The sequence below is a fragment of the Bos grunniens genome, chromosome 12, assembly GCF_055505025.1.
Source record: "Bos grunniens cultivar Pamir isolate PY7600 chromosome 12, Bosgru_T2T1.0, whole genome shotgun sequence".
NCBI lineage: Eukaryota > Metazoa > Chordata > Mammalia > Artiodactyla > Bovidae > Bos > Bos grunniens.
Window position 1 is genome coordinate 36171965 of NC_141176.1, and position 17246 is coordinate 36189210.

General features: G+C 47.2%; 1 protein-coding gene across 2 annotated transcripts in view; it reads left to right on the top strand.

Annotated features, from left to right (window-relative positions):
• CRYL1 (crystallin lambda 1) overlaps window positions 1-17246 on the top strand; it is a 56487-nt gene that overhangs the window by 14564 nt on the left and 24677 nt on the right. For both annotated transcript variants that reach the window (XM_086329802.1, XM_086329803.1), the window contains exon 3: window positions 3286-3412. In XM_086329802.1, coding sequence (XP_086185928.1) covers window positions 3286-3412 — 127 coding nt within the window. The remainder of the gene's footprint in view (window positions 1-3285; window positions 3413-17246) is intronic.

A 17246-nucleotide genomic window follows, 5' to 3' on the forward strand; every position in this document is an offset into this window, starting at 1 on the left:
GAACCTCATTCCATAGTTCATCAGGCACTCTATCTATCAGATCTAGGCCCTTAAATCTATTTCTCACTTCCACTGTATAATCATAAGGGATTTGATTTAGGTCATACCTGAATGGTCTAGTGGTTTTCCCTACTTTCTTCAATGTCAGTCTGAATTTGGCAATAAGGAGTTCATGATCTGAACCACAGTCAGCTCCCAGTCTTGTTTTTGTTGACTGTATAGAGCTTCTCCATCTTTGGGTGCAAAGAATATAATCAATCTGATTTCAGTGTTGACCATCTTGTGATGTCCATGTGTAGAGTCTTCTCTTGTGTGGTTGAAAGAGGGTGTTTGCTATGACCAGTGCATTCTCTTAGCAAAACTGTATTAGTCTTTGCCCTGCTTCATTCCATATTCCAAGGCCAAATTTGCCTGTTACCCCAGGTGTTTCTTGACTTCCTACTTTTGCATTCCAGTTCCCTATAATGAAAAGGACATCTTTTGGGGGTGTTAGTTCTAAAAGGTCTTGTAGGTCTTCATAGAACCGTTCAACTTCAGCTTCTTCAGTGTTACTGGTTGGGGCATAGACTTGATTACTGTGATATTGAATGGTTTGCCTTGGAAACTAACAGAGATCATTCTGTCATTTTTGAGATTGCATCCAAGTACTGCGTTTCAGACTCTTTTCTTGACCATGATGGCTACTCCATTTCTTCTAAGGTATTCCTGCCCACGGTAGTAGATATAATGATCATCTGAGTTAAATTCACCCATTCCAGTCCATTTTAGTTCGCTGATTCCTAGGATGTCGACGTTCACTCTTGCCATCTCCTGTTTGACCACTTCCAATTTGCCTTGATTCATGGACCTAACATTCCAGGTTCCTATGCAATATTGCTCTTTACAGCATCGGACCTTGCTTCTATCACCAGTCACATCCACAACTGGGTATTGTATATGACAAAAACCTCAGAGATTGTTCTCCTTAAAAAAAAATTTAACCCCAAGTCCTCCTTGGTGTGATGGCTTGTGATGGCTTCTTCACCCAGCTATCTGGTATCAGGAGAGGCCACACCCGCCTAAGGGATCTTGGACTCCTTCTCTTGGCCATGAAGCTGCTTTTGGTTGAAGATAATATGAAATCTGTATTTCAGCGCATCTTTCTAGTGGGTTTTTTTTTTTCTCACAGTAACAATAGCAAAAGAGTTTCCCTTCCTCTATTTGTGGCTAAAGCAAAAAGTTTAAAATGCACAGCTTTAAGGAAGAAACAGGACAAGGGAGCTGGCTGACCCAAGTGGGCCCGGGCATCCCAGGAACGCCAGCTTCCCAGGGGAGGACAGGACGGGCAGGGACCCCACGGGTGCCTGGGCTCAGGGGTGACCTGCAGACCCTTGACCCAGGCCTGTCCCTCCCAGTCAGTGTTCCCACACTCAGTTGTGCCACAGCCTGGCCTTTCTTGCAGCCCCCAGCCCAGTGACCTGAGACCCAGGCCCTCAGATCACCGGCCATGCTTGAGCCGTCGCCCCATCCCAGGGCCTCCCTGACCTTGGCTGACACCCTCCGCCCCTGAGCGCAAACCCAGCTTGCTGTCAAGAACTCCGACAGCTTAATGATAAACCTGCAGCCTAAAACTATGTAAGAGTGACTCCAGAGAATGTTCTGGAGCCTGTGTGTGTTTGCTCGTCTGTGTATTTAACATGTCCTGAGTTACAGGCAGGACACACTGCACCGTCTCCGAGATGGGAATGTGGGCCCAGCTCAGGAGTCTTCACCCTGCCTGGTCCATATCTCCAGGCACCTGCTCTCAGCCCTCTCCCCAGAGGCACTGAACTGAGGCCCAAGAAGCCCTGCTTTCTGCTTCTATGTCCCACAGGCATTGTTGGGGGGTGGGGGGAGGAGGCTGTGCCTTGAGGTATTGGAATCTTAGTTCCCTGCTGCTGCTGCTAAGTCACTTCAGTCGTGTCCGACTCTGTGCGACCCCATAGACGGCAGCCCACCAGGCTCCCCTGTCCCTGGGATCCTCCAGGCAGGAACACTGGAGTGGGTTGCCATAACCTGTACCCCTGGCAGTGGTTAAGCTCGGTCTTAAGCACTGAGAAGTCCCCTATCTTAATAACTGTTGTGTCCATTTTGGCAGTATTAAGTACATTCATAGTGTTGTACAACCATCCATCCACACAACTCTTGTCCTCTTGAAAAACTGAAAATTGTCCCCATTGAAGAACGACTCCCCTCCCACAACCCCCATTCTCTCTGTCTCTGTGGATTCTGTCACTACAAGTCCCTCATATAAGTGGAATCACATGGAATCTGTCCCTTTGTGATGGCTTATTTCACTCAGCATCATGTCCTTAAGGTTCATCTGTGGAGTAGCAGGTGTCAGAATCCCCTTCCCTTTTAAGGCTGAGTAACATTACAGTAGCAGCAGCAACATTACATTGTCACTGCGACAAAAGTCTGTGTAGTCAAAGTTATGCTTTTTCAGTAGTCACATACAGATGTGGGAGTTGGACCATAAAGAAAAGTGAGCACCAAAGAATTGATACTTTTGAACAGTGGTGTTGGAGAAGACTCTTGAGAATCTCTTGGACTGCAAGGAGATCAAACCAGTCAATCCTAAAGAAAATCAACACTGAATATTCACTGGGAGGACTGATGCTGAAGCTAAAGCTCCAATACTCTGGCCACCTGATGCGAAGAACTGACTCATTGGAAAAGACTCTGATACTGGGAAAGATTGAAGGCAGGAGGAGAAGTGGGCAACAGAGGATAAAATGTCGGGCATAAGTTTGAGCAAATTCCAGGAGATGGTGAAGGACAGGGAAGCCTGGCGTGCTGATGTCCATGGGGTCACAAAGAGTCAGACATGACTGAGTGACTGAACAACAGCATTCCATTGTGTACAACAGTATTCCATTCATCTGTCTGTGGACATGGAGTTGTCCCCATCTTTTGACCACTGTGAACAATGCTGCTGTGGAAATGGGGGTACAAATATCTGAGTCTCCACTTTTACCTTCGGGATGTAGGCCCAGAAGTGGGATCGCTGGCTCACGATAGTCTTGTTTTTAATCTTCTGAAAAAACACCTGATGTTGGCCACACTGGCTGCAGCTGTTAAGTCTGTTATGGCCAGTGGTGCTGGGGTTCATTGCTCCACGTTCTCACCGCACTTGGTTTTTCCTCTGCTCTTTCGCTGCTAAGGGCTGCACTGTGCTCTGCTTCACATTTCCTGCTGATTGGTGAAGCAGACCTCTGACTTTGAGTTGTTTTGAATGCTCATGGCTCACTCTCCACTGCTTTCCAGGAAGGAGATGAAGATGCTGGAGCTGTCGGGGTACCTGAAAGGCGAGCTGGGCGCGGAGGAGCAGCTGTCACTCATCAGCGGCTGCTCTGACCTGCGGGAGGCAGTAGAGGGCGCCCTGCACGTGCAGGTGAGTGGGGACACCTGCCCACCCTGCTGGCAGGGCCTGTCCCCGGGGTCCTTGGGTCAAAGGCAGGGGAAGGCGTGGGGATCGTGAGCCCGCAGGTACGGATGGCGTTCACGTGACCAGAAACACTGTCTGCCAACCCCCTCCCACCCCCTTCCCCCATTACCCCTTCCCCAGGATGGAGTTCTCTCTTGGGGGGTTAGAATGTTGAGCAAAAAGAAGGTCTTCTGGACAGCTAACACTTTCCTATTTTTATCTAACTGGATGAGAGACTATGTTGTTGTTTGTTCTGAGATATAAGAGATCACCCAAGAGAAACCCTTTAGTGTCTTGCAACGTTTGCATTTACTTTTTCCAACGACTTCACTCAGAGAATCAGGCCATCCCCACCGCTGAGGACACTCCAGGCCCAGTGGACTGGTGGCAGCTCGGTGCCCACACAGGCTTCAGCCCGCCAGGGCCTGAACACAGCTACCGCCCCATGAAGACCAGGTGTCTCCCGGCTTCCAAAACACGACACTTAAGCTGCCCGGGGTTGACAGGGCCTTGCTCCTGAGCTCCTCCTCACCCCATGTCCTGCCACTGCTGGTGTCTCGTCTGGTCTGTGACGCCGGTTGAGCTGAGAACTGGGAGCAAACCAGGCCTGAGCGGGGCTTCTGGTGCAGAGGCCTCAGGGCTGACTCTCCTTCAGTCTACACAGTAGAATTCCTCCTCTCTTCCCGCTCTTTCTACCGCATCCTGTGTCCTGTGCAGTGAAGGGCCCAGGGTGGACGCCAACCCGGCCCTGAGCTCAGCCCCTCGTCCTGGCCCGCTGAAGCCTCCATTCCTGTTCTCGGTGGTTGTGGTCACCTCAGTTCAGTTCAGTTCAGTCGCTGAGTCGTGTCCGACTCTTTGCAACCCTATGAATCGCAGCGCGCCAGGCCTCCCTGTCCATCACCAACTCCCGGAGTTCACTCAGACTCACGTCCATCGAATCAGTGATGCCATCCAGCCATCTCATCCTCTGTCGTCCCCTTCTCCTCCTGCCCCCAATCCCTCCCAGCATCAGAGTCTTTTCCAATGAGTCAACTCTTCACATGAGGTGGCCAAAGTACTGGAGTTTCAGCTTTAGCATCATTTCTTCCAAAGAAATCCCAGGGCTGATCTCCTTCAGAATGGACTGGTTGGATCTCCTTGCAGTCCAAGGGACTCTCAAGAGTCTTCTCCAATACCACAGTTCAAAAGCATCAATTCTTTGGCGCTCAGCCTTCTTCACAGTCCAACTCTCACATCCATACGTGACCCTTATTCCAGGCCAGGCTCCATTGCTTCCAATGAGAACAGTAGGAAACCCCTTTGGGGATCAATTTGATACATGATATTTATATGATGGAAGTGAATGCTTACAATGAAGTGTATGATGTGACCTGACAGGTGAGCATGTGACGTGTCACCACATGTTTCCCAGAACAGTGGTATCCACTTGGGTCTGTCTCCACTAGAGTGACTTGGCTTCTTTTCTGAACAGTTTCCAGTGCCCTTTGCTTTTTCCTCTGAGACATTTGCTGTACTTTGTAATCTATTTGTGATGATGGCTGGAAAGTTTCATCTCCAGCCTCAAGTACTAATTTTCAAGCCTTCTGTTGTTTCTTTTCTTCCCTGCAGTGATATGGTATGATCCACGCGGTAACTGGCAGTGTTATTTTTCTAAAACGATCTTGTGTGTGTCTGTGTTAGTCTCTCAGTTGTGTCCAACTCTCGTTGACTCCAAAGGACTGCAGCCCACCAGGCTCTTCCATCCGTGGAATTCTCCAGGCAAGAACACCCGAGTGGGTTGCTATTTCCTTCTCCAAAAGCAGTCTTTATGAGGCTTATTATAAATTTTCCAGCACTAGCCATTGCAAGGGAAGCCCTGTGCCTTAGTGGTAAAGAATCCACCTGCCAATGCAGCAGACGTGGGTCAGAATCCTGGGTCAGGATGATTTCTTCCTTCCCCCAGGAGGAAATGGCAACCCACTCCAGTATGCTTGCCTGGAGAATTCCCTGGACAGAGGAGCCTGGATAGAGTCGAAAAGAGTGGGACATGACTAAGCAATTGGGCATGAACACATGCAGCTCTTGCAAAGTCATGCCCCAGGAATAATTAACATGTCTGTGTTAAATTTCTCCCTCTCCTGATCCCATTAAAGAAAAAAAAAAAGATTCTGGGTCTTCCCTGGTGGTCCAGTGGTTGGGACTCAGTGCTTCCATGGCCTGGAGCCCAGGTTTGATCCCTGGTCTGGGAACTAAGATCACAAATGCCACATGGAAAAAAAAAAAAAAAGACCTTGAACCTAAAGAATCAAGGCTCAGGGCTGCATTTGCTCTCCAGGGCCCTCACAGCACCTCCAGTCTTAGTGCTCAGAGACCTCCTGCTAGCCGCCTCCTCTGAGCGACTCTGTATGGCTTCCTCTTTCCCGTTTAAGGACAAATTCTCATCGTAGAAAAATTCACCTAGGCTTTTTGGAGACTTTTTTTGTTTATAAAAAGAAAATGATCGTTACTTTAGGGAATTGCCCAAAGGCAGGAGGAGAGCATGTGAATTAACACAAACACTTCTTTAATCACAAACCTTCCAGTAGTGCGAGTTACTGAGCCCCGGGAATCACCGCCCTAGAAATGTGAGTGGTCGATTTGTCTTCCACCCAAGTCCCAGTGGGCAGGCACCTGGGTCAGAAGGTTTCCTCTGCTGAAACGTGGGAGGGAGTGAGAATGGAACCTGAATTTCTAGCACTTAGTGCAATTTTGAAATCAAATCTGGCCTGGCAAGAAAATCTAGCGTGCTGGAGAAATAAGTGTATTCTGAAAAGTTTCTAAAGCATTGACTGTTGCAAAGCATTAAGAGTCATTAGCTATGACACAGAGGCTTTATTTCATCTCTGCAACTTTTTACCTAAGATCCAGGTAGTTAGCTGGTAGGAGCCATGGGAATTTTGGTCATGGAATTGTGAGCTCTAAATGGACTTTCCTTATAGTCAGCACAGACAACTCAGATGTGTTTTTCCATGTCAATGTGAGAATTTGCATCTGAACCTTTACCTCTAAAACTGGGAAAATGCTTAGTCATTTTGGTAAGGACTTTGAGATTGTTAGTAATTACAGGAAGCAGTGTTCGTAATAAATACTATGGTTTAAAATTTATACATTTGCAGGGTCGGCCTTTTTTGGTCTTCTTCCACTGAGACTCAGAGTGATCTTCCTTTTGGTGGGAGTCGGGGGAGAAGGGGGACAGTAGCACTGAGTGTGCCCAGGAGTGCATGTTGAATCCTGAATTTCATTTTTCCTTTTCCATGTGTGTATTAATTTGTAAAATTGGATTATTATTCACATATAATAAAAGCTGGCAGTTTTAATGTTCAGGTCTGTGTGCTCCAACAAATGCATGTGGTCATGTCACCGCCCTCCCCAGCTTCAGAGCATTTCTGCCACCCCACAGAGTCCCCTCCTCCCACTTTTCGGTCTGGCCTGGGCCCGAAGCCACTGGTCTGGTTTTGTCCCTGCAGCTTTGCCTTTTCTGTAATGTGGTACAATGTGGACTCACCAGGACTGCACGTGCTTTGTTAGATTTACACATAAACGTGTCCTGATTTAGATGCTACCATAAATAGTACCTTCACAAATTTCAGCTTCTGCTTGTTCATTGCTAGCACATAGTAATAGAGTTAAAAGTGGGTTGTTTGATTTATTTAAATTGGGAGGGTTTTCCATATATCTTTGTTGTTGATTTTGAGTTTAAATCTGTTCTAGTCTCAAAACATACTTGACGTTATTTCAATTCTTTTATTTTGTTGAGGCATGTTTTATAACTCAGAATATAGTCTATTTTGATGAATATTCCACGTGCAGTTGAGAGAAATACATTTCGGAGTGAACTGTAATATGTAAATATGGGTAAAGTTGCTGGATAGTATTATCCAGTCTTTGCCATCCTAATGGATTTTCTGTTACTTCTCAAAAAAATATTTCTAAGAGGTATAAATGAACAATCATAGAGATAAATGAAATGAAATGATAAGAAATGCTCCATCTATAAGCCAGCTGAAAAGCAGGGTGGGGAAAAACACAAAACAAACAGAACAAATGGAAAAGAACAAGCAAGACAGTTGATTTTAATCCAACCCTATCAATAATTACAATAATTACACTAAATGTAATGGGCCAAAACATGCTAATTAAAAGGGTCTGTCAGAGGGGACAGAAGTTCAATACCCAACTATATGCCTGGTTTGAACTGAGAAATGAATCCACAATTATAGATGTCAATATTTTTTTCTCATTGATGGAGAGAAGAACAAATATCACGTATTAGGACATATATCTGGAATTTAGAAAAATGTACGATTTGCAGGGCAGGAATAGAGACATAGACATAAAGAACAGACTTTGGACACAGCAGAGAAGGAGAAGGTCAAATGAATTGAGAGAGTAGCATTGATACATTTACGTTCAGTTCAGTTCAGTTGCTCAGTCGTGTCCGACTCTTTGCAACCCCATGAATCGCAGCACGCCAGGCCTCCCTGTCCATCATCAACTCCCGGAGTTCACTCAGACTCACGTCCGTTGAGTCAGTGATGCCATCCAGCCATCTCATCCTCTGTCATCCTCTTCTCCTCCTGCCCCCAATCTCTCCCAGCATCAGGGTCTTTTCCAGTGAGTCAACTCTTCGGTGAGGAGGTCAAAGTACTGGAGTTTCAGCTTTTAGCATCATTCCTTCCAAAGAAATCCCAGGGCTGATCTCCTTCAGAATGGACTGGTTGGATCTCCTTGCAGTCCAAGGGACTCTCAAGAGTCTTCTCCAACACCACAGTTCAAAAGCATCAATTCTTCGGCGCTCAGCCTTCTTCACAGTCCAACTCTCACATCCATACACGACCACTGGAAAAACCACAGCTTTGACTAGACGGACCTTTGTTGGCAAAGTAATGTCTCTGCTTTTCAATATGCTATCTAGATTGGTCATAACTTTTCTTCCAAGGAGTAAGCGTCTTTTAATTTCATGGCTGCAGTCACCATCTGCAGTGATTTTGGAGCCCAGAAAAATAAAGTCTGACACTGTTTCTGTAAAATAGCTAGTTAGTGGGAAGTTGCTATATAACACAGGGAGCTCAACACAGATCTCTGTGACCATCTAGAGGGGTAGGATGGGGTTAGGGGGTAGAGGGGAAGTTCAAGAGGGAGGGGACACATATTATACTTATAGCTGATTCACCTTGTATGGCAGAAGCCAATACACTATTGTAAAACAATTATCCTCCAATTAAAAAATATTATAAATTTTTTTAAAAATAAGGCTTTATACGTAGTATTTTGGCCTCTGAAAGTCTGTGTTCTAATAAAGCCTAGTCTAAAGTGTGTGTGTGCTCAGTCGTGTCCAACTCTGCGACCACATGGACTGTAGCCCACCAGGCTCCTCTATCCAAGGGATTTTCTGGTCAAGAATACTGGAGTGGGTCGCATCTTCCTTCTCCATTACTCTAATATATGGTCCACAAATTTAAAAAATAAATAAAGGCCAGATAGTAAACGTTTCAGGCTTTGAGAGCTGAGTACAGCCTCTTTTATATTTTACAGCCCTTCAGAAGTCTAAAAGCCGTTCTTGGCTGGGGACCGTAGACTGGCCTGGATCCCAGCCTGCTGGCCCTGCTCCAGTTTGTTGAGGTGCTTTCCTCCCCACGACTTAGGGAAAGGAGTCCTCCATTAGCGCGTCTAGCCTGTGGGCCTTTCCGGGCTCTTCCTGGGGGCGCGTCTCCACGTCAGTTTCCGGGTCTGCGTTTGCCGCGCGCTCTCTTGCTCCCCCTGGCGTCCGTGTGCTGCAACTGCAGGATCGCCGAGCGGGACTGAGTCCCATCCACGTGGGGTCAGGGAGAGGGAAACCAGCACCTCGCACCCCGGAGGCAGGCTGGTGGACGTGCAGCTCCTCCCAGGGAGAGGCTGTGGGCTGGGCTTTCCCTCCTGGCCCTGGCAGGGCTGGCTTAGGGGAGGCGCTCGTGGATGACACCCACCTTCACGCACTCATTCTTGTCTGTGCGACCGCCTGGCCCCGCCACCTCCTGGGCTGTGGCCCCAGGTGAGCCCGTCTGTCCATGTCCATCTCCTGCTTTCTCTGCAAGGCCCCTGCGCAGGTGGGATTCGGTCAGTCAAAATCAACGTGATCATTCTCAGTGTTTTTACAAATGACACCTGGTTGATGATCACTGTGTATCATTCTTCTGTATTTTGAGTTGTGTTTTTAAGGTCAGGTTCATTGAAAATGGCGGAGAAGGCAATGGCACCCCACTCCAGTACTCTTGCCTGGAAAATCCCATGGATGGACCACCCTGGTAGGCTGCAGTCCATGGGGTCACTAAGAGTTGGACTCGACTGAGAGATTTCGCTTTAACTTTCATTTTCATGCATTGGAGGAGGAAATGGCAACCCACTCCAGTGTTCTTGCCTGGAGAATCCCAGGGACGGGGGAGCCTGGTGGGCTGCCATCTATGCTGGTCGCACAGAGTCACACACACGACTGAAGCGACTTAGCAGTAGCAGTCATTGAAAATGGAACCTCGAGGTTTACACCCCTGTCTGGCCCTTGGTGGCTTGTTGCTGGTCTTGTGAATTCCCCTCACCCTTGTAAGTGTGGCCAATTAAGACGGAGGATATCAGGATCACCAGTGTGGGGTACATTGATCTCCAGTGTGGGGTACATTGATCTTTAAGATGCTTATTAAATTGATAAATGAAAACAGGTATTTCACTAGCCAAATTTGTAGCAACGAACATGTCCTTGTCCCAACACTGACATTTGTAATTTGGTTCTAAAGTTACTATGAAACTGAATGAGCAACCCTGCTGCTGCTGCTGCTAAGTCGCTTCAGTTGTGTCCGACTCTGTGCGACCCCATGGACTGCAGCCTACCAGGCTCCTCCATCCATGGGATTTTCCAGGCAAGAGTACTGGAGTGGGGTGCCATTGCCTTCTCCATGAGCAATCCTACTTCTCCCTAAACTTTACAAAATAGAAGCTCAGATCTCTCTTTAAAAAAAAGCACAGTACCACTCTTTTGGAAAGAAGGGGTGACATTGTAACAAATCCTGGAATGGTGACAAAACATTGATTGTATATAATATAAATATAGATAGAAATCTAGATATCTCTGTGTATCTAAACCTTTCTTCCTATAGTTAGGAACTTAACTATCCCTTATGCCTTAGGAGTTGCAGGTTGCTAAATTAATGCTCAAAGTCAAAATAAGCAAGTGTCTAATATAAACATTTTTATTTTATGAAATCTATTAATGGAATGTATAGATACCAACCAAGGAAATTATTTTTAATCTTATTATTCAGTTGAAAACGTGGTAAGTCCATTTAAAAGTAGCCATGGCATGCATATTTAGTGCTTGAGATGTGAGAGTGGGACCATAAAGAAGGCTTAGTGCGTAGAAACTGATGTTTTTGAACTGTGCTGTTGAAGACGACTTTTGAGAGTTCCCTGGACTGCAAGGAAATGAAAACCAGTCAATCCTAAAGGAAATTAACCCTGAATATTCAGTGAAGGACTGTTGCTGAGGCTCCAATACTCTGACCACCTGATGGGAAGAGCCAACTCATTAGAAAAGACCCTGATACTGGAAAGGATTGAAGGCAAAAGGAGAAGCGGGCGGCAAAGGATGAGATGGTTAGATAGCATAACTGACTCAATGGACATAAGTTTGAGCAAACTCCAGGGGATGGTAAAGGACAGGGAAGGCTAGCGTGCTGCAGTCCATAGGGTTGCAAAGATTCGGACATGACTTAGCAACTGAACAACAACAATAAATAGTAAATACTTTTCGCAATTGTAATATTATTTTCCCTTTTTGCTCTTGGTGGTGGGTGGTCATTGTTTACCAAGAACCTTAGGTATCATACAGCCCATCATGAAGTCCTGCCTTTTTAAGAGATATATTTTAAGGCATATGAGGAATCTGGGAATTTAATATTAATAAAAACCACCCGGGGCAAAACTCCATGCTAGTGAAAGTTCGAGGGCCCTGTGTCCCGCAGCGAGAGCCATGGAGGCCTGGGGTGGTGTTTGTTTTCCCGCCAGCTCTCTGGCTCTGGCTGTTCCTGGTGGCACAGGCACCCGGGGTTCAGATCTGCTTGCTCTGAGCCACCCTGATGTTTATTTTCATTTGAAAGTCAATATTCCAAGACTTGCTGCCTAGCTTATCTGTTTGAACAATTAGGGGAAAACACAGGGAGGTTTCTTTCAAGTTGGTGACTGTCCCCTTTTAGGATTGGGTTCAGACCAGCTGCCCAGGGGAGAGCTGCCTGCCTGACACATGGAAGCCTGGTCACCAGCACAGCCCTGACGGATGGTGTGTGTCGGGCATGGAGGCGTTCCTGGAGGAGGCACTTTCACACTAACTTAGAACCCTTTAAGGACCACCTTGTTCTAGATGGTCCTCTTGCTCTTTCCTGAAGTGACCTTCGGAAGGCTCGGTTTGGCTCTGGCAATGTGTCACCAGTGACAGTTACTTACGTGAGTGGGGTTCCACACAGTGATCCTGCATAAAGCCAGCTGTTAACAGCTGAAAGTGCCAGAAAATATGAAACACATGTTGTCCTTGCCTTAAAACTCCACTGGTTTCTGTCCTGAAACAGAATGGCTGTCCGAAGTGGTGGTTGAGATCCAGCTGCTGTTTCTTATAGATTCAGGGCCCACACCCACACTTTCCTGGGTGTAGGCTGATGTTTTTATTAACTGTCTGCTGCCTCCCTAACCTCTAAGGAGGGAATCCCCTTCTTTAGAGATGAAGAGTTGGAAATGGATGTCCTTTATTAAGAGCATTGTGGTACAACGGAATTACCCTGTTACTTAGACCCAGTTAACCTGATACGTTTGGGGTACTTTCCTGAGACATTATTCCTGAAATGTTAGAATAGGTGAGAGTCATTATTTTAAAAATGAGAAATGAGAAACAAGTTGTCTTGAGTCCTGCCACCCTCACAAAAGACCTGTTTTTCTTTTTATTTATTTATTTGGCTGTGTTGGGTCTTAACTGCGGCACTCGGGACTTTCTTTGCGGCTCACAGACCCCCTAGTCGCGGCTCACAGACCCCCTAGTCGCGGCGCAGGGACCCTCCCTAGTTGTGACTCACAGACCCCCAGTCGCAGCACACCGACCCCCAAGTTGCGGCTCATGGACCCCTGGTTGTGGCTCACGGTCCCCCAGTCGTGGCTCACGGACCCCCTAGTGATGGCGCAGGAACCCCTAGTTGAGGCGCACGGATCCAATAATTGAGTCGCGTGGACCCCCTAGTTGCAGCCCTTGGGCTTAGTTGCCCCTCGGCATGTGGGATCTTAATTCCCCGACCAGGGATCAAAGCCACATCCCCTGCATTGCAAGGCCAATTCTTAGCCACTGCGTCTCCAGGGGAATCCCATGGTACTGATTTTGGTAATGTATTTTCTAGCCTATTTGGGGTAGATTTTTTTCATCACTGGCCTAAAAAAGACACAGAATATGGCAAACGCTATGGTCAGTCGTTGCCAACAGCGTCAAGCTGCAGCTGCCTTGGTGTCTCCCTGGTGCGTTTTCTCTCGCATCCTTCGTCCGACCATTCAGCTGGGACCAAATGCGTGTGTCCTAGAGGCGTGAGAGCTGTGCCTGGGGACAAAGGACGATTCTGGCTGGAAAGGACTCTCTGGAGGGAAAGCCCATTTTGTGTAATATTCTGGGGCCTGACTCTCATGCAGGGGAGAGGAGGAGAAGGTGCTCTGGAAGTCTCCTGGCTGGGTGAGATGGTTTGGGGCATGGAGTGTACCCCTGTCTGCTCGAGTTGTCACCTGTCCTTGGTCAAGAAAAGGATGGGAAAGGCTGGCACCCTGGCAAGGCCACAGGGCACTTCTGCCTGTGAGAAGCTTACACCTTCCTTGGGAAGTAAGTGGGACTGGAAGTAAATTGAACACACAGCTCAGAGCGGGGAGGGATGAGGGGAGGGTGTGAACGACCTTGAGGACAAGCAGCTTCTGCACGAGGAGGAGGGAGTCTTCCTATATGTCCTTCTTGAGTAAAATGAAGCACTGTGTGTCTTAAGGAAACTTCTGCTGCAGTGACCAGAAAGTTGTAGAATGGGAGTCCATCTGTGGGGTGATCTGATTTTTCGGGGAGAAATGCTGGGAAAAGACACAAGTGTCTTGGAGGTGGAGTTTTGTGAGGTTTGTCCTTTTACTTGGCCATATTTTCTAGATTTTCCGCAATGAACGTGTATTACTTCTGTGGTAAAAAGCACACGGATCCCCTGGCAGGTGCTCTGGGAGCAGCTGAGTCTGTGGTGGTCAAGACCCAGACTTGGGAGACAGACAGATGCGGGGTCCACGGCCCCGCGCATCTCTCCCTCGTTACACAAGTTTCAGCGCGTTCTCAGCTTGTAGGAAACAGCGGTCTCTTTTCTAAAACATGGGTCATACACAAAATGATTATCCTGAGAATTAAATGAAAAGGTGTACAAAGCACATACCACATACCAGCTGCTGTTGAAATGCTCAGGAAATACCAGAGTTTCTTATGCCAACAGCTTAAGTTTTTTTATACCTACGTTTGAGCTGCGCAGTTTTGGCTTTCTTTCTGGTTATGAAGTATGCGTGAATGTACGTTTCCTGCAAGTATTAGAAGAATCATGTCTATGGCTTTGTGTGCTCAGTTGCTCAGTCGTGTCTGACTCTTTGTGACCCCCATGGACTGAAGCCCTCCGGGCTTCTCTGGTGGAGCCAGAGGAATGTCTGTGGAATTCTCCAGCCAAGAATACTCGAGTGGGTTGCCGTTTCCTCCTCCAGGGGATCTTCCTGACTCAGGGATCAAACCCACGTGTCCAGCATCTCCTGAACTGGCAGCCTGTTGCTTTCAGTTCAGTTCAGTCACTCAGTCGTGTCCGACTCTTTGCGACCCCATGAATCGCAGCACACCAGGCCTCCCTGTCCATCACCAACTCCTGGAGTTTACCCAAACTCATGTCCATCGAATCGGTGATGCCATCCAGCCATCTCATCCTCTGTCGTCGCCTTCTCCTCCTTCCCCCAATCCCTCCCAGCATCAGGGTCTTTTCCAGTGAGTCAACTCTTTGCATGAGGTGTCAGTAGCTCCTCTGGGAGCTTTCCCAGGCCCAGGTGGGCTGCCCAACCAGGGCTTGTTCAGCCTCCTGCGCACTGAGAACCTTGGCATGGGGCGGTGGCTGGGCCTCCCCAGAGCCGGCCGGTGACACCTGCCAGGCCTGCCGAGAGGGAAACAAGCGCTTAGTTATTATGTTAAATGGCCTGTGTGAGTACGTGATGCATCTCAGCTCCTGCAGCTGCCAGGAAAAGGTTCCCACGTCTTCCTGGGAGGCCTGGCTGGGCCCCAGGACCCTCTGTGGTGCTCAGACGTGTCAGGGTTGATCTCGTTGCCGGTTTCCAGCAGCAGATGTGGTCATTGCTTGCTGTGTGGGTGTTAGAAGGGCATCCTAGATGCCCTAGACAGAGACCGTGTCTGTACCCTGATTCTCCAGACGTTTCCTGGTACCTCACTCACCCCCGTCACCTCCCGCCCCCAGGCTGCTCCTTGCCATCAGCACCTGATCCTGCTCCTTTGGACAGTTTGGGGTCCTGCTTTTGTTCTCTTTGCTTTAGATTCTGTTTAGTGGGCTGTTCTAAGCAGTATCCTCTCCACCCCCACCACCCCCCATGCAGTCACCCCCTGCTGCCCACAGGGTTGGGGTGGTTCACAGACCCTGCTTCCTGCTTCCCTCCTCTCCCAGCACCCTGAGCTCTTGTTTCTTTAATAGTTTTGTTTGTTTGTTCTTTTAATGTGGTCCCCATCACATTTATTTTTGTTAAAAATTTTTTTTTTTTTTTTTTGCTATATTGCATAGCATTTGGAATCTTAGTTCCCTGACCAGAAATCAAACCTGTGCCCCTGCCTTGGAAGTGAGAAGTCTTATCCACTGGACTGTGAGGGAAGTCCCTGTTTCTTTAATAGTTTCTTTTTTTTTTTTTAAGAGTGACATTCAACACATATTTTTAGTGTCTTTGAGAGATCCACACTGTGATTTTGGGCTGTAACTTCTGACAGAATGGATGCTGGTGGCTCCTTGGTTAACAGGTGTCCTTGGGCCCAGAACTGCCTGCCCTGTGTGGTCGTGGTCGCCACAGGGCCATCAAGACTTGAGCACTAGACAGGTGCTGCAAACTGACACAGGTGTAAAATCCCCACTGGATTTCAGTGACTTACTAAGGAAAGAAGAAAATAATGTAAAATATCTCAATAGTTTTTAACACTGATTACATATTAAATTGACAATATTAGAAAGATGCTAACAATAACCCTGTGTACGAGACAGCAAAAGAGACACTGATGTATAGAACAGTCTTATGGACTCTGTTGCAGAGGGAGAGGGTGGGAAGATTTGGGAGAATGGCATTGAAACATGTATAATATCATGTATGAAACGAGTTGCCAGTCCAGGTTCGATGCACGATACTGGATGCTTGGGGCTAGTGTACTGGGACGACCCAGAAGGATGGTATGGGGAGGGAGGAGGGAGGAGGGTTCAGGATGGGGAACACATGTATACCTGTGGCAGATTCATTTTGATATTTGGCAAAAATAATACAATTTGTAAAGTTTAAAAATAAAATAAAAATTTAAAAAAAATGACAATATTTGGGTATATTGAGTTGTTGTTTTTTAGTTGCTCAGTCGTGTCCGACTCTCTGCGACACCATGGACCGCAGCACACCAGGCGTCCCTGTCCATCACCAACTCCCAGAGTTTATTCAGACTCATGTCCGTTGAGTCAGCCATCCAGCCATCTCATCCTCTGTCACCTCCTTCTCCTGCATCTTTCCCAGCATCAGGGTCTTTTCCAATGAGTTGGCTCTTTGCATCAGGTGGTCAAAGTATTGGAGCTTTGGTTTCAGCATCAGTCCTTCCAATGAATAAAATGACAATATTTTGATATATTGAGTTAAATAAAATTTATTGGTATAACTAAGTTTATCTGTTTCTTCCTGCTTTCTTAATGTGGCTACTAGAAAACAGCATTGCATATGTGACTCATGTTGTGTTTCATTGGGTGGCTGGTCTAGAGCATGAAGTCTCCTTGGCCTTGCTTTATCAGTTAATTGTGGTCCCTGCTGTTCCCCTGGGCAGGGCCTGCCCTTTTGGTTACTATTTAAAGGGAAATAACCACTTGTTTGGAGAAGGCAATGGCACCCCACTCCAGGACTCTTGCCTGGAAAATCCCATCTGGTGGGCTGCAGTCCATGGGGTTGCAAAGAGTCAGACACGACTGAGCGACTTCACTTTCACTTTTCACTTTCATGCATTGGAGAAGGAAACGGAACCCACTCCAGTATTCTTGCCTGGAGAATCCCAGGGACAGGGGAGCCTGGTGGGCTGCCATCTAAGGGGTCACAAAGAGTTGGACACGACTGAAGCAACTTAGCAGTAGCAGCAGCAACCGCTTGTTTTACTCACCTCTGCACATTTGATCAAGCCTCTGCCTGGAGCTGTGCACTGTGATTCTGATAGCACGTTTGTCTTCAGACATGGGAATATTCTGAGTGAATATCTGTGAATGTACTGTATGACACCATATCGACAATGCTGTTGATTGTAATATGTCTTCCAATGTGAGAAACACTAAGGAAAACAAATGCGTCTTAGAAGGTGACCCACAATATTCTCTAACCCTTGACCTATTTGGTGTTTTGAGTTTCTTCCTTTAGTTAATTTGTAAATGATAAATCAAAATGTTTTGTAGTGTTTTGCAAAGACCTTTAGAATTACGGACTTCATGTCAGTGAAGTGGAGGAG